The sequence below is a fragment of the Bradysia coprophila genome, unplaced genomic scaffold (genome assembly GCF_014529535.1).
Source record: "Bradysia coprophila strain Holo2 unplaced genomic scaffold, BU_Bcop_v1 contig_232, whole genome shotgun sequence".
Lineage (NCBI taxonomy): Eukaryota > Metazoa > Arthropoda > Insecta > Diptera > Sciaridae > Bradysia > Bradysia coprophila.
The window spans coordinates 7690385-7716444 of NW_023503493.1; the positions used below are offsets into that span (position 1 = coordinate 7690385).

General features: G+C 33.8%; 2 protein-coding genes across 2 annotated transcripts in view; one reads left to right on the forward strand and one right to left on the reverse strand.

The window, feature by feature from the left end:
• Positions 1-1381: 1381 nt before the first annotated feature.
• On the reverse strand, positions 1382-2802 carry LOC119075755. Its single transcript, XM_037182292.1, has 3 exons — positions 2601-2802; positions 1979-2194; positions 1382-1912 (listed from the first exon to the last, which is right to left on the reverse strand). Exons 1-3 carry the CDS (start codon positions 2706-2708, stop codon positions 1652-1654), a joined length of 585 nt encoding a protein of 194 aa, XP_037038187.1. The 5' UTR covers positions 2709-2802; the 3' UTR covers positions 1382-1651.
• A 9117-nt stretch (positions 2803-11919) lies between these two features.
• LOC119075754 (neurogenic locus protein delta) overlaps positions 11920-26060 on the forward strand; it is a 44088-nt gene continuing 29947 nt past the window's right edge. The window contains exon 1 of the mRNA XM_037182291.1: positions 11920-12979. Coding sequence (XP_037038186.1) covers positions 12917-12979 — 63 coding nt within the window. The 5' untranslated portion in view covers positions 11920-12916. The remainder of the gene's footprint in view (positions 12980-26060) is intronic.

A 26060-nucleotide genomic window follows, 5' to 3' on the forward strand; every position in this document is an offset into this window, starting at 1 on the left:
TTTGGACGTTAACACCCACACTATGGATCTTTTCACTGATTTTACATTTAACGGCAATTTCACAGATTTTAATTCGTATCGTTTGAATGCCAATGACTCTATAGTTTTTAACACAAAGTTTTGGCAACTTTCCTTTTGAAAACAGGAACGAGTCGCGATACTTTCGATCCGGTCGCTATTTTTCCACTCTTATACGATTTTTGAAAATCATGCCATATTGGCCAAGCGACTGATGATGCACTGAAAAATCTACCAAACGAGAAAAGACGACTTTCTGAAGAAAACGAAGAGTTCCTGAAAAGGAGGTAGTCAAAGATTCTTCAGGAAGTCGTCTTTTTATAATTTTGTACAATATTTCCTTCTACAAAATGATAAAAAATGATTTCCTAAAGAAGAGGTGAGTTCTTGAAGAATCGACGACTACTCACCGCTTCTTCAGGAACTCGCCGTTTTTTCAGAAAGTCGGCGTTTCTTGTGTCGTTGATATTTCAGTGCAATTTCAATCCACGTTTCCAATCGAGTGCGTGTATCGCTACTTCGATATCGAATAATGACAAGTTGATATTCTCGGCAACACTTATTGGAACATAAGATCCGTCAAAATTCTTTCTTCTTTCTCTCATCTACCTTAACGGAAAAACTGTGTATGCAGCGCCTCATAGAAACCAAAGTATTGTGTTCAATTTTTCCAAAGATTTTGTTAAGAGCAGTGCCTATATTCGCGCAAATATTTTCACGAATTTTCTCAAATTTTCGTGAATTTTCGCAAAACGTTTTTTGTGAAAATTTGAGAAAATCGTGAAAATTTGAGAAAATCGTGAAAATTTGAGAAAATCGTGAAAATTTGAGAAAATCGTGAAAATTTGAGAAAATTCGTGAAAATTTTTTCGCGAATATAGGCACTGGTGATATCGCCAAATCTTCAGGCAATCGGGGAACAATGCTTTCCTAGATTCGTCTTTCAAATCTAGGATTCCGCGGAACAGCAATGCTGCAGGGAAGGCGGACTCTCTGAACATTTACTATATTGTTAGTCATAACTCTCGTGGATGTTCTTGCAACATGTGCCTATACTCTACCTGTAGGGTTTTCCAAGGCCGATATTAGTAAAACATTACAGTAATTTCAAATAATTATTTCTTGAGTTATAACCGAAAAACTGTTTTCGGGACCCTCTGACATGCCTTCGAGCTATAACTCATTAAAATTGGAGAACCATTGTTCTTAAAGTTAATAAAATCATCAGAAGTTTTAGCGATACCACTCTTAAACTATTGTCATTTACATGAAGTCATGTAGTTTTAAATGCAGATTTTTGTATCAGTAATTTGTGATACTTCGGAAGTTTAACAATAAAAAATGAAATGAGATTACTCACAATTTTATTGTCCAAAAAGTGGGACCTAGTTATGACACAATAAATTTTATAAAAAAATCTGTAGTTTTTACAGACACACTGTAGAACAACAATTCGCTTAGAATAACGTTCTGTGTCGAAAATGCTGAAATAGCCGTGCTTAGCTAAGCAAAAGAAAAATCTAAACGAACAATTTTGATGAGCTCAGCTAACTATACAACACGACTTACTAGCCCGAGCCCACATATCTATGCTCAATAAGAATTTGGAGTTATGTTTGAATGTACGAGTATTTTAGGGGCGCTCTGTAGTTTGAAGTGTGATTCTGCCAGTTGCATCAATCGTTGCTAGTGGTAATGTTGTGCGTGGAATAATTAAACCGAAACTTGGACCTTCATTGTTAGTATGGTCAGTGAATTGGTTGACTCTCTTAGACCACGAAACGATATTATTCTCGTACAGTTTCTTAAAATCGGCAAATTCGTCTACTTTTCTGGAGTAAAGTGTTCTACGGAATTCGTCTTGCTCGTCGGAATATCGTTTGCCATATGTTTCCTGCATTCAGGTTGAAAACGTTTTAACTGAGTGCTTGAATCAAAATTCTGAGGATTGCTTGTATACCTTGTATTCATTCCATTCGGCATCGGTCACCTTGTCTGCCCCTGGAACGGTAATTTCTTTCAATTTAGCATCAGCCCATTGATCCAATTCTCTTCGGTATGAAACGAGATTGTTTTCATACAATTTGTTGTGAGTTTCGACTCCAGCCCTGGTTGCCAAGTAAAGGTTGTACCGGAAATTTTCTTCAGATGCAGTATATGACTTATTATGGGCGGTCTGTAAATGTTTCGTGATGAACTTCAATCAGTCCTTTTTGTATCTACTGTAAGATCAAAATATTCATAATTCTCAGCAACAAACTAGTTAGCAAATCTAGCAAATGGAAACGATTTACAGACAATTAAATTTTCGCACGAATTTGACATAATGCGACTGCGATCATGTATAGTGGGATTTTGTCGTATTTACGGAATTATGCGTGTTTGAATGAAAATAACACACTTGAAGCAAAAATAGGACACTCAAACTTGCGAGTGTGTCACACAACTGTAAAACGCTGATGAAAATTATGAATATTTTGACCAATACCGTGTCTAAATCGCTTCGCTCGTATCTCACATCTAGTGCGCAAAACACCACCATTTAGACACTTAACTGAAAAATAGCTATTTTCGACAATTACCTTATATGTTTCCCATTCAGCCAACACACTAGGTTCACCTCTCAATCCAAATGGAAAAGCAGATGCTGCAGCAATCAGAGCCGCAAAGGCAATAAGTATTTTATTCATGGTAGATCCAGTGAATATTCAAAAAGAATTTACTTCAATTTGAGTTTGGGCATCAAATTATTTTCACTATAGAGACTATAGAACCTACTTTGGTTTGCTCCAAAAACTTAATGTTACATGCAAATTGCAAATGACTTATCTTGGCGACAAATAGTCATTTAAAAAGAGTGGGAAAGAAACCAGAGAAACTAGAGAAGTGCGAGCCGGTCTACCGCGACTATTCCCAAAAAGATAATCAGGGTCGGGCAGGTTTGGATAACCGAAGCCAAATGTCGGGCCGAGCCGATTCACGTACTAATTTCGACACAACGACAACTTCGAAATCTTTACTTTGTAATTGATAAACGATCGATTTGTTTTATGTCATGCTCATCTACATATTCCCTAAATTAACAGCCACAGATCATACTGAGTATAAAAAACATGGGCCGAGAAAATTTGGTCGGGTCGGGTTTTGAAGTTGTCAATTTCGGGCGGGTTGGGCTGTGCTGGGATTTGAAAAAACGTCGGCACGCACATCTCTCAGAGAAACAAAACTCAAAATCTACTTAATAAGTCAAGTTAAAGATTGAGAATTATCAAACACATTCTTAATAAAAAATTATTTTTTTTGTGCTAAGATTAGTCTCTATTTAAGTCGAAATTAAAAATTGCAGAATCATGTACATTAGACGTGTTAAATTTTATGTTGCATGAAGGTCACAATAATCTTGTCTTGAAGAACAGTTAGTTATAAATGTTCCAGATTTGTCATATAAATTATTATATATTTAGGGATTGCCAGCGTTATCAACGATATCATCGTCATTTTTGCCGACGAGTGACAATATTAGTTTTCGTAACGAGAATTACTAAGTGTTGTTGTTGTTGTTTTTTGAATGTGTAGCAACGCACTTCAAGCAAAAGTGCTATTTATGACGCCTGCCAAATAGAGTACTATTTTGTATGAAATTTTATCCCCACCCTTTTTACAGTGTAAAATTTTGTATGGAGCACTGTCAAGTTTCAGTACCCTATTTAGAATACCACTTTTGGTTGAAGTGCGTTGTGTGTAGGCATCCTGTACGTTGTATTTACATTGTCTGCGATGAGAATGTAATATATATTATGCACCTGTTGCCAAGATTGATATTTTGACGTGTAGGACATTATTGCCCTAGCCGAAGGCGTGGGCCATAATGCCTACACGTCAAAATAACAGTCTGGCAATAGGTGCATATCATATTTTATCTGTCGAGAACAGATATATCGAGATAAACAAAAACTCCCTAGAGGTATAAGCTCGAGATTATCGTTCTAGACAGATAAATGAAATTTACATGTTAGGTTTTTCGATGACTAACATCCTATGCGCGATCATTTACATGCTCTGGTCGGAAATTTTTCGATGATTTTGTTTATGTTTTCACGTCTCACAAACCACGATATAAATTGGAATTTACGCAGGCAAAACTATTTTTTGGTACACGTGCCATCAATACAATTAAGAAAACACTAAAATCACAACTGAATTTATAATTTGAAACAACAAAATCAAAAAAAAATCACTGAAACTGAGAATGACAACAATAAAGAAGTCAAATAAATATCGCCGAAATGGCAGGCACGACCGATGCCTACTAAATGAAAATGTAATTTTAGTGCAATATGTTTAGAAGTGAAAAGGTTCCGAAATGCTGCTTATATAGGTTTGTTCCAAGGCCATATGAATTGTCAAATTTCATCCATATAACCATAACCTCAATAATATCTCAGTGTAAATCGCGTAGGCGACGTTGCTCGATTTGTATGAAATATCACGTAAGCGACGTTGCTATGGATGAAATTGTCGTTGTTCGGGTTGTCAAAGTTCGTGTTTACAGTTACTTGGAACAAACCTATGCAAAATTGTTTCGTAGTTTTCGCCTTCGGCTCACACGCCACAAACATCGCACACATGTATTACTAATTTACATAGGTTTCTTCCAAGGTCGTTCAAAATGTCAATCGTCATCCACAGAGAAGCCAACACAACCTCACTTTGAAGTTTTAACGAAGAAATTTGTTTAAGTTGCGGTTATGTTTGCTTCTGTGGATGACGGTCGGTTGTTTTCGGCCTGTCAAAATTCGTTTTTACCGTACGATGGAAGAAACCTATAGGCTCTGCTGTAATCTACTATTAATGGTCCACCATCTTCCTAGGGTGACAATTGAAGGGTTTGCATGTTTTTATTTTGGTTAATTTCTTTGGATTTTTTTCGGGATTAGCACAATAACGATTATAGAGTTGGTCACACTTCATTTTGCAGGCAGAGGAGCAGATTTTATTAAGTGTAATTTTGGTCCTTTTATGGAACGTGCGTAACGCAGTAGTATTATACCAACGTAAAAGACAGAATTTTTATGAGAATTTTGGACTACTGCGTCGGGGAGACCTCTTAATTAAATCCGGTTCTTTTGCGTGTTCTTGGAGTGCGTTGATGGTACCATTTTACTCTCAGAATCACTTTTCATGACAATTAGATATATTTGCAGATAAAAATTTTGGGATTACTATTTTTAGGACCGTGGGGATGACTTTCAAAAAGTAATTCCTTTCGGGATTAGATTTTTAATCTTCGCTAGAAATTGAAAAAATGTAAAATTCTTCAGTGATTAAGAGTAGTACTAAGCAATAAAATCGGGGATTGAACGATGATTCTGTTGCTTAGAATATTTTCCGTCTATAATTTGTGTTAATTTAGATCGAATAAAAATCTTAAGTCGGTTTTTAAAGATACTACCAGTTTCAATGAATCATTAAATCAATCATTGAAATCGTACGGTCGTTTTGAACAGAATTATCAAGAGCTATAATAATGTCGTTCGATTGAAGTACAAGATTGTTTAATGACAATAATGTTAACAGAATTTTCGATTGAAATAATGCTTAAACGAACCTTAAAGGGTACCCAAATATTTACCCATTAATCTACCAGACACACGCAATCGCGAGTTTCGGTCAGTAAGCTTCAATTAAAGTGATATAAAAAAAACCTGCTCGACGTGTGCGCCCTGAATAAATAAATTTATTCTCCGAAGATTTATCTCATTCCTTCATTTGCTATCGATGTTCGTATGGTTGAAATGAATAAATTTAACCACAGCCTGTCTGTAATGCTTGTTCTCAACTTTTTCTTATTTGTTTTAAAAGCATCTCGCAATTGTTAAGTGTCTTAAAAAATAATGATTTTTTGAGACACTCAGTATTATCAAATTTGAGATGCAAGCACACATTGTATCAATGAAACACCGTCGAGTGTGTGTGTGCAATGCGTACACTCTTTCCACCACTCTTTTTTAGATTAAATGTTTCATTAAGAAAGAAATTTGAACGTACGTGATGAGTGCGTATATGTACCGCGAAATGCGCGAAATAAAGCAAAGGTGATCGTTTGCGTTAAATTACCATTGTTCACACATGACATACACATGTAAACCTTTCACTTTATGACATTTAAAGATTAAATGCTCTGAGACAGCAGGCATTTCAACGTCATGAGTCTGTAGCGAAATAACCGCAATAATAAAAACTCGTTTCCGAATTCATTTATTTTTTCCTTTTGAATCTCCTCCGTCTCCAACTCTACACTTGTCCGTCGTTAAGACTCCAATTAAAATATCACAAAACTCTCTTTCTTCATTATCCTCACGAAATATTCTCAATCCGGAAGCGAGTAATAAGGCTGAAACCTGACCTGAAATTTCATCGGAAACCTGAAGGTCAGGTCAGGTCATGTGTTTTTCTTATACCTGACCTGTTTCGAGCCTTAGTAGAAATAGATAGAGATGAGAGCTGTCGTTCTACAACACCACCTCTGTGAAAGTATCTGTCGTTACCCAAGTGTGTGTCTTATATTCTGATTTTTATGCAAATGCAGCTTTACCTTCATTTGAATCGGTAATTCGATCTCAAAAGTATCCGGCTAAGGTCGCTACCGACACGTTCAATGAAAGTAAATTGAGTCTTTTGGTCTTCCAATTTTCATTTTCATTCCACTCCGCCTGAAAGACGGACCAACATGACGTTCAACAAGAAATTGCTAATCAATCATTATTATTCCATAAGGAAAATGTAATAAAATGCAAGATGCGTTCTCGCAATATATCATCAAAAAACCTTTCATTAAAAACCAGATTTTGGTGTCTCGTTTCGCGAACGACATTTGCTTCGTTCGAGAACTGAAGAGACCTTTAATATTCGATGTATTTTCGTGTCATTACACTGTCGCCCAACGTACATCAATAAACCGATTCGTTGTGGCTCGTTTCAAATGTTATCTTTTCACTAAAATGAAACCAATTTTCCCATTTACGCGGTCATTGAATGATCGAATCGCAACCCATCAGGTATAACAATATAACATGGACATGGACAAGCAAGCCAAAAATTGTCGGCATATATACGTTATGCAATTGATATCAACGTTGACTCTGCACAGCACACACACTCTTCGTTGATCAGAAATGATCCAACGAGATCAACGCAATATATAAATAATTGCATGTGAAATTGTATGATGAGAGAGTCGCGTGGCTCTGGGTGATGCTAAAATTAATGGATAATTGAATGATAAAGTAATGCTGATGGTTTTAACTTTTTCTTTTCTCGGCCAAATTGGTGGGTATAGCCGCTACCTATAAGTAAAGTGTGTCTGGGTGACGCTAAATTTATGAAAATGTAAAATTTATTTTTTCGTTTTACGTTCGAACGTGACAGTGCATGTGTTGCGTACAGTATCAGTGTTCAGTGTTCATCAAGCCATTTTAATTATATTTTTTTGGTTTCTTTATTTGGAAATTGCTAATTGTTATGCTTTTATCAATAAAACGTGTGATTACATTGACATTTACGAGAAAACATTTTAATTGGTTTGATGTTTCCGGTTCAGAACTATAAATTGAGTCGAAAACTTCCTTATTTTGTAGATCCATTAAAATTGGTTTTGAGTAATATATTAGTATAATGTATATATTGAGATTAAAAAAATTGAAGTACAAGATTTGAAATCAAAAGAATAGAAATACTTTGATCGATGGAAGTAATAGACCCGATAATAACAGTGGTCATATGCTTGCCGTCTGTAACAGGTTAAATGAGTGAAATTTAGCTCTTCATATAAGAATTCATAGACTTAAGACCTTCGCCTGAGTCAAAATTTATCCGAAGCCTGATGGTATGAGGGATTTTTTTGAAAGTGGACCAGACTCCGTCGGAGCTATTTTTTAGCGACACTTTGTTTACATGCCCAGATAGCCCTTGGCCCTAATTGTCTAAAACCGCAGTCGTTTAATTTTAATATTCGTTTATTGGCTAGTAAGCTCCCACCAAAAGTCGAAGAAGGGTGTTTTTTGTACTTGATTGACGCTACAGGCTATGAAAATACATATATGTGTGGGGGTTCATCAGATAGGTATTCTCCGGTACATCCGGGGCAACCACAGATATGTTACATGTTCGAAAATGACAAAAAACAATGTTTCAGTCAAAGGCCGGAAATTTTGATGAACTTCAAAAGAGAATATCTCGCACCCGGAGAATGTTTATCTTTAGATCTGTGGATGCCCTGATAGGGTTTTAACCGAGCTTTACAATTATAGTCCACAGTCTGTAGCGGCAGTAAATCACGTACAAAAAACACACTTTTTCGACTTTTGGTGGAAGCTTACTAGCCAATAAACGAATATTAAAATTAAACGACTGTGGTTTTAGACAATTAGGGCCAAGGGCTATCTGGGTATGTAAATAAAGTGTCGCTAAAAAATAGCTCCGATGGAGCCTGGTCCACTTTCAAAAAAATTCCTCTACACAATTATTAAACGTAAAGCTTGTACAGAATCAGCAACAGCTGAACTTCACCAGCTGATCAACAAACACACTCTACTTGTATAATATGCAATCAAAACACATTCTAAACAATGAGTTTACTACATACGTGTTATGCGCGCATATAGATGACCTTAACGTTATGTATGTAGCTTGCCTTTGAATTGTTTTCGATACAAAGGTATTGTATTTGTCGATCATCTGGATATGTTCAGCTGTTGCTAATTCTGCACTGGCTTTACGTTTAATAATTGTACCTCAATAAGTTGTAAGACTTGCAGTCATAAATGATGTTTCAAACTTCAATACTTTTTCCGATCTGGAGTCTTAGATCTGGAATCTTGCTACTAAATGAAACGTACATTCAGTATCAGATCCCTTAACCATTTCACAGGTAGCAAAATTGGTTACTTCTGTTCCGAATCTTTTACTTCATTTGTTTCAACATTCATTTTACTATAAAAAGCAACAATCGTAAGAGCTCGCCGTTTATTTTTGGTGTCGCTGACGATAGCAGATGACCGTAATGATTTGGGGTTTGAGCGCATCTATTGCTTCGATTTACTATTTGGAAATTCCTATTGAAAAATATTCTATTGAACAGAAATCAACTTGTGTTCGATCAACTTAATGTAAAACAGACGACCCCACGGTTCCGAAAATGCGCATTAATCTAAAACGACACGGGTAAGTTTGCTCTCAAAAATTTGAGTTCATATTGGTCCGTATGTATTACGATTTGATTACCCTCATGGATGATATCGCATTTAAAATTATGATGTGTACAACTAGATATTCGTGTGTCATTCCTCATCATCATCGATAACGCATTTGCCTTTTTTTACCATATTGCGCCACAAGCAACAAACCAACATATTATACAACCGAAAAATATTCTTTTTAATTCCACCCGGCTCGCCGACTCTAAACAACACGATAATAAAGTTAATATCAGTTAGAAATTACAAAAATCGACAGTGCTGCGAAACCATGTCCTCAGCATTGACAAGAAAATTAACCATCTCAACAAATTGATCAGAGCTCAATTTAAATTCTTCAATAAGGAAAGGTGGAACGACAGACTTTCTCAGTTGATAAAATACTCTAACCAACTGTGGAAGATTACTAGGCTGGTTAGAAATTGCAAAAGCAGTCTTCATTCCTTAAGGATACATCAGGCGCTAGCAACTACAGACCAATTAGCCTGCCAAACTCCATCAGCAAAATACTTTGAAAAAATTATTTTGAATCGATTACGACTTTTTATTAAAACCAACAACATCTTTGTTTGTTGCTCGGATTTCGAGCTGGTCATTCGACGAATCATCAACTTTTCAGGGTAGCTAATCATATCCAACAAGCTCTAAATAAGAAAAACTCTACAGGATTGTTCACATTTGACATAGAGAAGGCCTCTGATAGTACATGGCATAAGAGTCTAATACACAAAATGTTCCTTCGAAAGTTTCCTTTCTATCTTATTAAAATTGTTCAATCATTTCCACAAAAACGTTCTTTGTACCAAATTGTCAGAAATCTAGGATATCTCGCTCATATCCTTGCAGTAGTCCCACAAGGAAGCGTGCTGAGTCCTACCCTCTATTACATATTCACTTCAGATTTGATTGTAACGTAAGTCATAGTGAAAAGACGTTTTTCGCAGATGATTACTGCATATATGTTTAATGTTTTGCCAAATGGCAAAATTATCAAGAAATTGTGAGATCTAAAATTTTTCTGCAAAATGGGAAATCAAATTAAATGACAACAAAACAAACGCGGGCTTTTTCACCAGAAGAAGGGCTCAGAAGTGGAAGAAAAATGTGTTTCAAATCTCCCTAGGAAAAATTCGACTTTTTTTAATCATTATTTTTGGCGCCTCTAAGTAAGAATTAGTAAGTCATTTCTGCACCCTTTCGTCGAATTCCCACCCACGGGAAAATCCTTACGTTAGTCCCTGTTAAGACAACCACGAAGCGGGTGACACCGAAATTGATAAACGCACTCAGTACAGATTGTGTGTGAAATCAACTTGAAGAAAATGTGTTTAGAAAAATTCGGAATTTTGTTTTTGTTAAGTTTCTTTTTTCATATAAACTTCGTAGCCGTTGACGTTTGTTCACAGTGGTAAAATTTTCGGCTGTTACAAAAATACGTGCTTCAAATACTGTATTAACAGGTTCATAGGACAAGGCAAAATCAGTATTGACACAGATTTCTACGACGAACACAATTAGCCGAAATTAAAATGCAAAATAAATAAAGTGATTCGAACTGAACCGATTATTTCATGTAACAAATTTAAAGAAGTTGCTGAACGCAAAACGAGGTTTCTCCATTTCATGTAACAAAACAATACAATTCCACCCGGTGTACCGATGAGATATAAAATTTATATTACCTTTGCATTATATCGTCCATCAAGCTACCTCTCTTTTCCATGTATTTGTGTTTGGTTGTTCAACGCTCATAACTCGGCATTTATTCTAAAACGTAAAACTACACAAACCGATAGCATTTCGATCGGATACAGTATGCGTGTAAGTATATATACTCAACATTGATGTGTATAACAAAATGTGCATCTGTCTCCGGAATACACGAAGAAAAAAACGTAATTTTTTTTTTCGTTCGAAACATTTTTATCAAACAAAATCCAAGACCTGATTACAAAATGGATATTTACTACAAACTCAGAGGTTCCCTGTTCTCATTTTTGAGGGTTGGATTTCTCGAACGATCAACACAACTATAGTAACTAAATAAAAAAAAAACTCGGAACAGCTTTCCTGTATAAATATTCAACCAAATACATATTCACGACGTCGTATACGTTTTACGGCAGTACGTAGAATATCCTACAAAATACGTAAATGAAACAACCGGTTGTATGGGATAGGAGAAAAAAATCAACAAAACTAAAAATCTTCAATGAAATTCGGTGGTAGCGACACACATCGGTTGAAATATTTACTATGCGCGACAGCCCTACGTAAAACCATATCTTTTTAGCTGTTTGTACATATCACTAAGCTCAACAATCTCTCGGATCAAGCCAGTACGTAAAAGAAAAACCAACTTGACAAAACTAAAAAATCCAAGAATTTAGTCCCCCATTTCCCCTACACAATGCCGGTTTCGTATACGTACATTTCATCTAGTGCAATGTGTTCACTTGATTTCCCCTCGATAGGTATATGCCGGTTTTCGTGTATCACACGGTGTGTGTTGTATACATGTACAATTACACACTGTGTATTCTGTGCATTCCGAAATGCGACTGGTGGGGGTAAACAACAACAACAACAAAAATCGTAAGCATCATATCCACAGAGAGTGTTGTAAAAGGAATCCATCGTCAGTTTTGAAGTATGCGTGATCGATGTCGGTCATTCGGTTTTGATAGACGTTTTGAAAAAAAAGAGCAGAGAATCGGTTGTGGCATTCGATATTTCTTTTTAAATTAATTAAATTTATTTAAAATAGAATTACGAAAGGATATGAATTTGTGATTGGAAATTATGATTAGTGCATGAGAAAAGTGATTTGCAATTGTAATTTATCGTTAGAATAAAAAAAATTGAAAAAAGAGCGAAAAGTGTGGGTCTTTTGTATTTTTCAATATTAAAGATCGAAAGGATATGATGGTGGCTCGAAAATAGTTTCTTTTTATTATTATCGCAAATTGATTTGGATTACGCGTGTGTGTGCATCGATATTTTACACAATTCCTCTGGTTGTTTCGATGGGAATGAAAACAATGTGATTTATTTACAATTTATATATGAAAGGCGTTTTGCTTTTACGGACACGTTCTTTGACAATTTTAACCAATTATACAAAGAAGGAATATTTATCACAGTTTTTTTAAAGAATAATAAAAAAGAGAGAAAAAATTAAGAAAAGAAAAGTTCTTCACGTGTGCTTTAAAACCAACATAAACCTAAAAATTGTAAATTAAATAAAATAAAAAGTCCGACAAAGTTGTGCTCGCTTAGAAAGAGAAGCCAAAAATAAAAAAGAATTTAAGAGAAAAAAAAAACAAAAATTTCGTTAAACAATCGCTTCGGCAATGATTTGGCAAAGAATAAAGTTAAAAGGATCAGCTCCAACCTAAGTGCGAGAAAACACACAACCAGCCATAAACCAAATTAATTAAACAAAACAAAATTGTGTGCAACATGTTTACGATTACACAAACGAATTTGAAAAATATTTTTTGAGTTTTTTCCATTCAAAAAATTACATGCACGGCAATTCTCTCAAATTCCTTCCTTTCTATAACACTAAAACTCCTTCGCGCATTTAAATAATCCAGCCGAAATTTCGTGTATCAATAATATATTTCAACAAGACAACCATCATGAATAGGATTACTTGGGCTATTTACTGTTTCGCATTTATTACCATCCTGCCCATACTGCCGGTAAGTGAATTTATTTTTCTATTTCTATTTTTCTGTTTTTTTTTATTTATACGAAAACTTGATCTACTTCAAGTCAAGTTGCAAATGATTTCTGCTCCAATAAAGCCCATCAGGCTAGATATGTGTTATTGCTAATGTGAACATTGAACATTGAACATAATCGCATTGCATTTTATTAGATCATATTACAACGTTACAGTACATTTATATCCAGTGTATCGTACATTCAAACTCAACGCAAATTTTATCTTTTGTTTCGCATTTCGATGATAGAACATAAAATAAATAACTATTTGATCTCTCTGCGTCCTAAACACAATGTTTTTTCTGATGACAATTGCACTACAAAAGTTAATGTAAACATAGGTGTCACATGGACACTCAGTTTTTTTTTTGTTTTGTCTTTTTGTGATTACTAGAACTCAGACTCTCTTCGTTTATTGTTTGTCTAAGCGTGATCCGTTGTTTCAAATTTCAAGTGAGAGATAAATTGCACGAAACTCGAAATTCGGTGTTGATTTCGATGAAATTGCTCCGAATTTCTGACAACTGATCGTCAGAGAAATTCGAATCGATTGAGAGTAAAATGATTTCGGTCGACTCAAAGGTTTTTTTTTAAAAGAGTCAGTCGATTCAAAAACCCGATAACTTTGTTCATTTGGTATAATTTTCGAGTGTCGTTTTGTAGGAGTTTGATGATGTTCAAATTTTTCTTGTCTAAAATCTAATCGGGAAGGACCCTAGCTTTGAAGAGAAACCTCACTTCAATGTTTGTTTTTTTTTCGAATTCGTTTTTGATAAACCATAATTTAAGGAATCAATGGTAGCAGCACTTTGAAATTCAGCCTTACCACCAATCCTCAAACTTTTATCAAAATTGAAACCAGACGAGTCACAAATCTTTTAGTTAGTCAAGTGAAATCGCTGCATTTTTTTTGTAGCCAATCATTGTTTTCATTCAGTGATTTAACTGAGTTTCGTTTTCACTCACTACACCTTCATTCCTCATATGGACCACACATTCAAAACACTTTACAAAACTTCGCTACCAATCAATCATAATTCGATTAGTAAATCGCACAATTCTTTTATGGCTTTTATGACATCGTATAATCGTGTTGACTATCCACAAAAGAAACGAGTAATTTAATGAAAACGTTCATCAAAGCAAGAATCGTTAAACGACGCAACATTCAATTTATTATGATAATCCGTCGAAAATTCATTCACCAAATTCACCGATAAAAATGTTGATCTTCATTCTCATATTCAATTTAACGTAAAAAACTCAGTCGAAAGATAATATTCAGTTGTTCACCAACGAGAAAAAAAATGAATTCATAAAGCCACTGCGTCTATCTATCAATTGAGTGAATTTATTTGAAAAAAAAAATCTTTTGATCATCTTGTAATTTGGCGTCTTCCGAAGTGATTTTGAATATGAATTCGATTACTTTGGGGACACAGATTTTTTTCGCCGATCATTTTTATTGATTTATGACTCAATTAAAATTGATTCTATTGACATTATTGTCGGAATAGATATAAATGTGTGGATTTGATATACTCTGGAGATGTTGTTGCTAGAATTTATTAATCGTTGCGTTCTAACAGCGGTTTCATTTTTCATTTGTTTAATTTTTTTTTTCTTAAATTTTTCACCAAACAAAAGGCAAACGTTTGCAGAATGTGACCCAAAATGAAATTTTATCCAACACTAGAAATATGTGTCGTTGAAGTGTATTACATTTCTGTCTGTTCTGTATGCGAGAGGAAAAATTAAAAACTACAACAACAACAAAAGTGACAAATAAAACCAAATGAATTTATCGCAAAATGTTCTCACAGCCATTTGAAACACTGAAACACAATTTATGAAAATGAATACTCGTCGGGCCATAGATATCATTTTGAAATTTAATTTTTTTTTACTGCTCTCAAATAAAATAAAATTTTAAAATAATAAAAATGGAAGAAATTTTGTGTTGCCATTTTTTAATAGTTTCGTTCTTCTTCTTCTTTTCTGTTGTTGTTTGAATATGAAAGCCATAAAATTCATTTACAATATGAATTATGATGATGATCGTTGCGGAGTTTTAAGACTAATTTAATGGGGGCAGAGTAAATTTTTTTTTCGTAATTTAATTGGATTCACACTGATGCTATTGTGTTCTCGTGAATCTTATGGTTCATCGTTTTCGCACAAACGAAAATTAGAAAATTTATTAAATTCAGTCAATTAGTCGCTCAGTCATGTACTCCGACCGCTAGAAGCTTTTTTTAGGACAACAATTTACTGCCAATATTTTTGTTGTTTTTGCCGATCAGATATGGGGGAGGTAGAATTAACTAAAATTGAATCCACCACCGGTACCATCAACTTCTTTTATACATTTTATTAAAGGAATGTAAGTTAAGTGGAGGCTTGCAAGGAAATTTTTACATATAAAGTACGGATACCGAGTAGAACTATTTTCTTACTCCATTTTCGAACTCGAAATTTTTCCATTCGTAGACCTCAGAAATTTGTTGATTTGTTGACCACGACGAGGGCGGCACATAGCGGAAATAGCGGTACTCACTAGATACACGAAAAATTATATCTGTTGATCGTCGATTTTTTACTATCCAATTCTTTTGGCAGGAGGTTTTCTCTCACTATATCCAGTCCCTATTTACAATCAGTGGAAGGACAGTCTCACTGGAAAGTGACATGTCTTTCTCGACGAAAAGTGATGTCGTTTTAAAGTCTGATCATTCAACTCACTGCCTATATTGAAAATTGGGGCCAAGTTACCCTATTACGATGTACACAAACTCCGAAACAATTTACTGTCCACCTTAAACACCAAAGGGAACACCAAATTCACATCGAAGTTTGATTCAATTAATGTCCATAAATGAACCATCAACCACCACCAGACAAAGTTTCGCTGCTAAGTGCATAAACTACCATTCCTTCTCGGGCATTATGACCCTAACTTGTTGTCTGTTGATGAATCACTTGAATTCATTTTGTTTTTTAATATTTCTTGAAGAAAAAAAATTATTTTTATTGAACCTTTTCGGGTGCATAATAAAATTTACAATTTTTATTAGGAATTCGGAATTTGTAGCATGGACATTGTGTGTTACATCAATAAAATAAAATCCGAAAAAAAATCCAAAATAGAAATCTAAATTCTAAGAACTTAAAACCTAAATTCTTCCTTTATAAATACCTTCAAATAATATTCTCCTTATCGAAAAGTCAACATATTTAGCTACACACAAGATATCACACGAAAAAAAACATCTGTACCACCTAAACACACGCATGTATATTGTATATACCTACCATAAAATATTCAATTCATCTAAAAACTTATCCTCTGATTGTTGCCCGGTACACACATAATCTATATATCCATCCATACAATGAAGCTTTTATATGTGTGTACACATATAGTATAACTAAAGTTTTCATTAAATATTTTTAATTGTGCAAACATGCATGTGTTTTTTTCTCGACGTATGGTACGAAACCGCATCGCATACATATTCAAAATAAACAAAAAATTATTATTTGTCTTTCTTTCTTCTTCATCTTTATGCACTTCGTTAAGTTCGTCTCATCTGTTTAAAACCAATACATTTTCAGAAAATGGACTTTTAAGATTTGATACATTCAATATAATAATTGTGTATGGTAACATATCTGTCTCTCTATATATACCTTCCTTATGGAACCCGAATGGTATACATATAGATCTATAATATGTTTATACACTCTCAAGCAACTTACTGAAGAAACTTGAAGAAAACGAATTGTTTCCCACGGCATACGATTTGCCGGTCAATGTGTATAGGGCCCTGTGTGTTGGTTTATTCGAAAAAGTTTACAATTTTTGTTGTTGCTGTTGTTGGTTCTGTTGGTATATTATTTCTTCTTTCTTCAAATGAACAGAAGATCGAACACTGGAAATGAAATGACTGGGATATGAAGGAGAATATAATAAATATACAACAAACGATATATACGAGAAGTCAACCCAAAAAAAAAAGATTTTTTTATTTTACTTTCGTACATATGTTTCATCTTTGAACTTGATTAAGTATTCGGTTTTTATATTAGAGGCATAAACTGTAGACATTAAAATACGGTGTGTGTATGGAAAAGAGGATCTCTTTTAATGTTGCAGAGGGATTTTTTTTTAAATTCTACCTAATGATTACTGGTCAGAGACCGAACGTTCAGGCTCAGGGATTCTGTATAATATAAACTCATCAAGAGCATCAATAAAGATTCTCGGCGTTTTCCTTCTGATTTTTGATTCATTTCGATCGAAACATTTTTTTTTTCGTATGATTTGGATGAGGAAAATTTATTTACAAATTGTCGAACTCACGGGATGGGTGTAATTGGTTTCATCTAAAAAATTTTCATTCTTCGGTTCACAATTTTTTTTATTTTTTATTTTTTAAATCTGTTAACTCGTTGGCTTGTTTTGTTTATACATTTTTTTGTTTTTATTACTTTGGATAGTTTTTTTTTCGTGTGTGTATATAATATGGACAAAAAGTCACTTAAAATATGTTTAATTTTAATTGTTCAAATATTTGTTTTATTAGCTTTGTGTGAATGGTAATATTATGAAGAAATCGGTTTTTTTTGTGTGGTGTAATCTGTGTGAAGAAGATACTTTGTTTTATGTTGTGTGGAACGCTAATGGGCTGTAATAAGTTTCAGTTATTTTTGTGGCTTTTTTTCTCTTCATTTTTTTTTTATTTCTTGACTCTTTACAACTCTCAACATTTTGGGTCTTAAGTAAATTTATTTGGTAAATATTTGAAGTTGGTGATCAGATCCAATGACCTGTTCCACACACACCATATGGATGACTAATGGATGATTTGAGAGTTTATTTTAAGAAAAAATAAGAAATCGTTTCGTGTACAGAAAAGTTTAACTTTTTGGTCGATTCTAAATGAAAAGATTGGAAAATAGTTAGAAAAATATTTGGTGATTTGGTTGGTTAAGTGCCGAAAAGATATCGAGTTAAAGATGGTACTTTGTTCACACATAGTTCATAAGTTATCATTGCTTACACCTTGCACCATCTGTAATTGTTACAGTGTAACTGGTACCAACAGATTGTATAATAAGGGAAATTATATTAAAGACTTTGTATTTTAATCTCGACATTAAACCCTTATTCAATTAAAGACTTGTAATTAGGTCTCTACAAAAGAAGCACTACGTCTCTCGAAAATGTTTTTTTTTTTTAAATTTAGTTCTCATTCACTAATCGATTCTCACCCAGCTGACACTCATTCTTTGCTAGAATTAAATAACTTTTTGAGAGACATTTTTGCCTATGATTCGCCAAATGTTTGCATGCTATCAGGTGTGACTAGCCTCCCAGACATTAGTTATTGTCGTCTTCACATTACTCGCCAGTTGTGTTGTTTATGAACTACATTGAAATTTTGCATAGCATCAAAAGATGCAGGTGATTGTCTGGTAGATCGAAAGAGTTGCAGAAACTGTTAAAAAAATCTGTCTCAGTCAAATCAAACCGTTTGTCGGTAATAATAGTTGCTATGGAAAAATTCACTCCTTTACTGACATACTAGATAGAATCCTATCTCTTTTACAATGCGTAGTTTCAATCATTTCCTATATGCCACACTAATCTAATCCGTAACTTTACCACTTAACTAATCGTACTACAACCTAAGTTGATTTACGAAAACCCTGACTCATACCAATTTAAACGGAAAAACTAACCGAAAATATAAATTCTAATTTCTAATGGCCAACGAACGCCCTAGTCATAGTTTTTTCCTTATAATTCCTAAACCAATTGGCTAAATTTAAAAATTTCGTGGGAATTGTTTTTCTCATCGTATAATTGTCAAGCGAAGAGATGAGTAAGGAGATTTTTCTTTTAAATTATTTTAAATAGTCTTTCGCATCCCACTCGGTATACATACAGTATACGGCGTATACTATACGCATTGTGTCGGTGAATAACCTCGCTGAAACTTATTAATGTTTTCAATGCAAAATAACAATTACAATAAATACCCCTGTCCAAAAATGAAAACTGTCACCGGCGACAGCATCTGAAATTGTTATTGTTATTTGTTTACAAATAGAACGTTAAAATTGTATCCTCTCTCCACATCACAACACTCTCGTCGAATGCATTAACATGTTTGTTGTATCCGATGCCAAAATAAACAGCACAACCGATTTTGTTATTGTTTTCTTTTGTAATATGGAAATTTTGTTGCAAAATTGTGTTCGCATTTTCGAAATTTGCTGAATAGATAATATCATCCATTCAGCGAGATGGTCATATGTCAAATTTAAATTAATAAATTAAACGCATGACTTTAATAGACTTCCGAATATTGACATGATTAAAGACTCAATTCTTGCTAAACTAATTAAAAAATTGAAACGAACCGAACTTAAGTACATTTCATTTCCAACCACACAACAAAACACACATAGAAAGAGCGAGCGAAAGCACTTAACGTTTAATTTTGCACATAACGTTAAAACACGTGCTCACACCACCGTATCGTGAGTCTGCCGTCAGAAACAGAATTCCTTTTTTATGACGAATTTTTTTTCTTCTGTTTGAGTTTCTTCTATTAAAAGCAACAGTAACGCGTGTCACATAATAAACCGTTTTGTTTTCATTTGAAGTTTTTCTTTTACGAAATTCTAAATTTAAAAACAGAAATTCGTAAGAAAATCCCCGTCGTCGTCGACGACACAACGGAATATAGTTTTACATGAGAGCGACACCACATTTTCAACGTTTTTTTTTCGAGTAATTAAGCTCGTTTTTAATTGTCAATAAACACGTAATGAATATAATGTGCGGTGTTACATGTAATTTAACACGGTCGAAGCATTCAACAGACGTTCGTTGCTTTGGATTACTAATTGCAGACAAATTATGTTATTCGTAATTCGAAACGAAAATAAATTAAGGAAATAAATCCCAAAACCGTAAGTGTATCTGATCGGAGAGAAAGACATGAATCATATTTTACGATCCACCACATTCCACGATCCATTCGATCAATTATTCCTTGGGAACACCGCGACATATAAATTTGCATTTTGCGAATCATTTTTTTTTTATCGAAAGCGGTCCGGAGTAAATTAATAGCCTTAATATCTTAAACACATATTTGCTTCGACTAAATGAGACAACGAGTGTAACATAGTGAAATTTATACTTTAATCGTCCCACATAAATTTTGGTCGGTTTTTTTCTTCATCTGACTTCATCTGTCTATCTGCAACCTTTGTCAAGCACAACGCCAATCAGCAATTCATATATTAGCGAACTCGGATCAAAATAAAATTTGAAGGAAAAAAAAAACTGCGAGCCATTTTTGTTGTATTTAAATTTTACATTTTTTATTACCTGAAAATAGTAATTAAAATAAATTAATTTTATATTCTATGCTTTGCGTCCGACCAGTCATTCTATTTGTGGTTAATTTGGTGCCTTATTAAAATCGAAAAGAATATTTTTTTTTAACTATCTGAATCAAATGCCATAGTAGAGGCTGGTGTTGATGGGTTTAATTTGACTTTGATGTTAAAAGATCTTTTGATTTGGCTGACAAAATTTAGGTTTTGTTGAGAGAGTTATTGCGTTTTCTGGGTATCCACCGTAAGACATTAAAATTTGATTTGAAATTGATAACTTTTTCGGGCCCATAACCTGTTTGATAGTGTTAATGTCCACTGTTAGAGATTGAAAAGATTCTCAATCATCTATTAAATTTCATTCCCATATAACTCGCTTTACATACCACCTCAAGATATGCAGCGCATGCTCTGAAATTCATAATTTTTCCAGGCCCATAACCTGTTTCATAGTGACAATGATAACATATTATCCTTTCAAAGTTAAATTTCCTTTCTTACCGTTTTTGCTAACACAGATTCTCACGAGTCTACCGTTGCATCAACGATCTGTACTATTTCGAACCAGTTAATGTTCACCCGTTGACGTTCATGTGATCATAATGAAATAAATTTTATTTGTAAATCAATTAATGCCCGAAAAAATCATCAACATCGAATAAAGAAAAATCGCCCAGAGTTTCGAATCCATTTTGTGGATATTTTATTTGAAGATTTTTGCCAAATAAATTATGGTCGACATTTTGTGATAAATCAACGGAATGGAATTTAAAATTAAAAATAATTTTTTTTCCAATTCGTTAATTTTAGAATTGAATTTTTTCAATATTTTTTTTTGTGGCTTTCTTTCGTTTTCGGTTGATATTTCCTTTGTAGTTTGGAAAAGAGTTGAGAACAGAATAACATTTTCGGGAATTGAAATATATATTCCGAGTACATTTGCATAACATCGCGTAGTACATATGCAGATGTTTTAAATACTCAATAAAACATAAAGAAAAAAAGCTGAAAAACCGAAATTAAAATAACAACCAGCCAGCAAAAACCAAGCAGAAAGAAAGAAAAAGAAAATGTAAAAGAAATTGGGAACGAACGACTAAGTATAATAAAACACAAATCTTGTGTAATATGAAGAATATCTTGGAAAAGAAATGTTTTTTAAATAAAACAAAAAAAAAACCGAGGACCTAAGTGTGGATGATATAAATCACGAGTTAATTTATTGCAACATTTTTCGGAGATAAGCATTTCAGAAAAAGAAGAAGAAACCATCTCACCAACCATAAAAAAGCCTTTAAAAACATAACAGTTTCGGTGTACAGTACACATATTCGATGAATTTTTTTTTTATTCATCTCTCGTTCGGTGCAGATAAAGGTTAACAAGAATTAAAGTGACTTAAAGAACACAGTTTAGCCAAAAATAAAAGTCTTTAAAGGTAATTTATACCAAGCATTTCAGTTGATGTGGACAATTTTTTGTTGGTTTGGGAGACGCGAGAGATAACCATTTCGTTGTATAGTTATGTTGCTTTTAAGTGGTATAATGTTGGGACCCGAATGGCTTATATCATCCGGAGTGAATTTACTCAATTTGTACTTGAATATTATATACCACAATCTGACCATCAGTTCTATGACCCGTCAGTGTTTGGCTTGTGTACGCTATTAAGCCGAACGGGTGTCATAATTTTTATTTTATAATAACGAGAAGCATAAAAGAGACCAACAACAGCAGCAACAACAAAAAATTACGTATTCGGTTTATAGCAAAGGTTCCTCGAAATTATTTTAATTTGCGATAAGATCGGCTTTAATTAGAATAAATTAAGCGACACAAGATATATTTGTCCATATGCGATCCATCATTTCTATGATTCGGAATTACGTGGACAAGAATTCGTAATTGATAATCGTTTTAAACATTTATTTGTGTGTGGAGTTGGGAGGTTGACTATTAGAATTTCAAATGAATTGAGACTATGTTTCGGTTGGAGATTGGAGATAAAACCTAAGTTTAGAGTTTGTCAGGGAGTGGAAATAATGTCTCTTCCCGGTAACTTAGGAAAGAACTTTTGGGTTCGGAAATATTTCCCACTCACACGTTTTCCGCTGATTTCTTCAGCCAAAGTTCAAATAGTCGGTGAGAAAAACTTTCTGGTATCTATGATCTTAGGATTGCATGTCCAATCGATGCAAATAGTTCTCAACTGCGGACAGTATCGTCTATGATCTTCCCGCGGCTTATTCTCCAAATGTTGCAACAACAAAAACCATCAGAATAATCACCTTCGTGTTATAGAAAAAATATCGAAAATAATTTCCCATCCCCCTCGGGCTACTTCCCATCCCAACAGCATCATATTTAATAATATGCATCCTTCCGAATATATATGCATTATCATCAAAATGTATTATGTGCTGAGGTGCAACGAAAGAAAGAACACAAAAAAAAACTCCATTTCATGAATGACCTAGACAAGAGCACCCAATGCCTGTGGGGCTAACATAGCGGTTCACTGAATATAAAATCAGCATTTTCGAAATCGATTCAGTAAAAGCTTTAAACGAAATGCACACACCAAAAAAAACCATCAAAACACAAAAACGGATTGTGAATAAAAACCGATAAACATTCAAACACCTTTTCCTTCACCTATCCGTAAATGTATCCAATACAGAAACGAATACACTTTGCCCGAATGTATCATTATATGCATATATGTACACGCAAAAAAAATTGAGTAACATTAGGTGAGTAAGACATTCAAAATAATCGGCGCATATATTTCCCATTTCTGCTATAAATGGTAAAATCATTTTATATATCTTCCGAAAACCGGCTTGCTTGCTTATAGTATTAGACGGCAAAGACGAACTTGATTAACAAAAAAAAAAAAATCTGAAAAGAAGAAGAAGACGAACTCCTCCAAACATACAATAGCAATCTTGTGCACATCTCAGTTTATAAATCTCTTGAAAACGAGAATATAAATTTTTTTCCCTGTTCGTTCGTATATATATAACCAAGTTCTTGGCTTTTATTCGAACTTCTTTAAACATTAAAATTAAATGCTCTTTCATACATATAGATGTGTGAGGTGTATATATGCATGTATATTGAAAGATTCCGAGTGAACGGAGTCCCAATATATTTATTTTAATATCAATAAAAAAAGCCGTTCGTGCATTTTATGTGTTCTGTTATCTTCAGTTCCCATGATCGAAAAAACATACCAATCCCAATACATGTGTAAGTTATCGCTATATACAACACAGAATACAAAAAAAAATTATTAAACGTTTTGTGCAATTGAGTGCATGGGATACAAGCATATTTTTACTTTATATTTATATACACACAAATGGGATAAATGCAATTTTTAACTCTCAGCCTCCGATTCAGACTTTGGAGCATGCTTTTATACACTCTGTGCAAATAAAGCTCCAAAGTCTGAATCGGAGAAAACAACAAAAAAAAAACCTAATTTTTAAATACATCTCGTTGGAAACAATTTTCTTTTTTCGTTTCGTTTGCACAGACCATACATTAAACTCTGGTCAACTCTATCAAACTGCAACAATACACAAACAATGTTTAAGAGAAAATGATTATTTTTTTTTGCAAACATTAAAAAGTTGTGTATAAAAACCTCAAGACATGATTATGCATTAAAAATAAAATACACATGCACCGGTCGGTCGGTGGAGCAAATCTGCGAGCAGCACACAGAACCTTTTACTCCGTACATCATTCTCGGTGTATATATAAATCTATATATAAAAATACACAAAATTTCCTGTCTTTTCTTTATTTTCTTCGTTGTTTTTTTTTCCCTCCGTACCACACATATATATACTTACCATTCGCTATAATATTTCATTCAGAAATAAAATACTCAATCGTTTCAAATTAATAGTCTATTATCATCATCAGTATTATGTTTTGTATGTAAAAGAAATAATACGAGAGAAGGAACAAAAAAAAAGCACCAACCAACAACAACGACGAATCAGAAAAAAACATAAAACAAGCGATGGAACGAAAGACGAAACATAAGGTAAAGATGTAATAAAATGTGTGTAAGTATGGTTACGTGTGCAGTTACCATATTTTTGTTGTTGTTGTTGTTAAGTGATGAGGTGCAGAAGATTGGAAACGAAGAAGTGGAAGTATCAAACAATAAGGACGAATCAATATCAATTAGGATCGTGAGCAGTTTAATTGCACGTTGACTAGTCTTTCAGGTTGTTAGTAAAGTTTAAATATAGTCAAAGTGAACCGGTTCAATACAACAGGGAATATTTTTAGGAATTTAGATCCATAAAACTCCTAAAACTTCTTTAAAAATTCCTTCTTAAAACATTCCTAAAAACTCCATCAAATTTCTTAAAATTCTTTAAAACTCTTAAAAATTCTTACATTTTTAGAATCTTTTGAGAAATTGTTGAAAATTCCTAGAAGTACATAGTGGAAAGGACAGCGTTCAATTCACACCACCTTTAAAATTAACTTCTCATTCTCATACTTAATTGACAACCCCATTTAGTGACTCACTAAACTCCCATTATTATTCTCACTGACACAAATATCAAACTGTTCTTGTCATTTCGTTTAGTATCCATCAACATATCCATCCATCTCAATTCATTTGTATCCTGTCTGTTCCTATAACATAACAATTGAAAGCTAAAATCGAAGTTCAAATTGTAGTTCAAAACTATATTTATCATCCCACCACCCACAAAATTGCAATCAAAACGCCAGTAATACACTTTATGTGGAAGCCAGACATAACTCCAATTAATTTCAACAACAAAGTTTCAATCTCGTCAAAGATACAATGCAACATGTTGAAGAATCCATATTGTGTTGCGCGTATAATTTCTAGTCTTCAATCCGAATAAGTGCACTTTTGTATTGTGCTATTCAGACCTGAACCGTATCAGTCATTTGAGCAAAAGAAGAAGAAAAAATGGAAACAATTTTGTGATCATTAAAAACTCTGAATATACGACCCTGTACGAGTTGTATACACTGTCTATATCGGGTGGTTCATTTTCTTTATTGTCTCATTTACGCTCTAACTTCATTAAAAAAAATTGAAAGAAAAGGAAACCGAAATGCACAATACTTCTTGGTGCCTTTTGACGGCTGTTGATACCATGGTTGCACTATACAAACGTTATCTTACGAAAAATCGCAGTTCGCAGCTCACCAAAAAAAAACGAACCAACTTGAAAATTAATGTTTAGAGAGGTGGATTCTTTCTGGTTTCAAACATTTTTAAGTTTATGTGCGCGTACACACAACTGATTGATTGAATCGAAACGATATGCACAAAAAGTGGTTATCGTTTCCGATACATTTTTCGTTCGCTTAAAAATTACATTTGTACATTTTGTACGGTTTGTACCGTCTCTTCGCCGTGTTGCTGGCTGGTGTACGCGCACACATATTGTGCAATACACCTTATTTTCATTATAACAAATAATTCTTTTTTTTTACATTTTATTTTTAATGCATTTTCATTCCGTCCGATATCATGTGCAATGTCTTTGCGTATGCTGGTGTGCAGAGCCAGTTTCATTTACTGAGAAATTTTTAATTCGACGATGGCAAAAAAAGAGTGTATAAATG

Excerpts from the sequence above, each read along its gene's own strand:
- LOC119075755 (XM_037182292.1), bottom strand. The coding sequence starts at position 2,708 with ATGAATAAAATACTTATTGCCTTTGCGGCTCTGATTGCTGCAGCATCT. Across the intron at positions 2,195-2,600 it reads CTGAATGGGAAACATATAAG|ACCGCCCATAATAAGTCATA; the intron begins GTAATTGTCGAA and ends AAACATTTACAG. Across the intron at positions 1,913-1,978 it reads CCGAATGGAATGAATACAAG|GAAACATATGGCAAACGATA; the intron begins GTATACAAGCAA and ends ACCTGAATGCAG.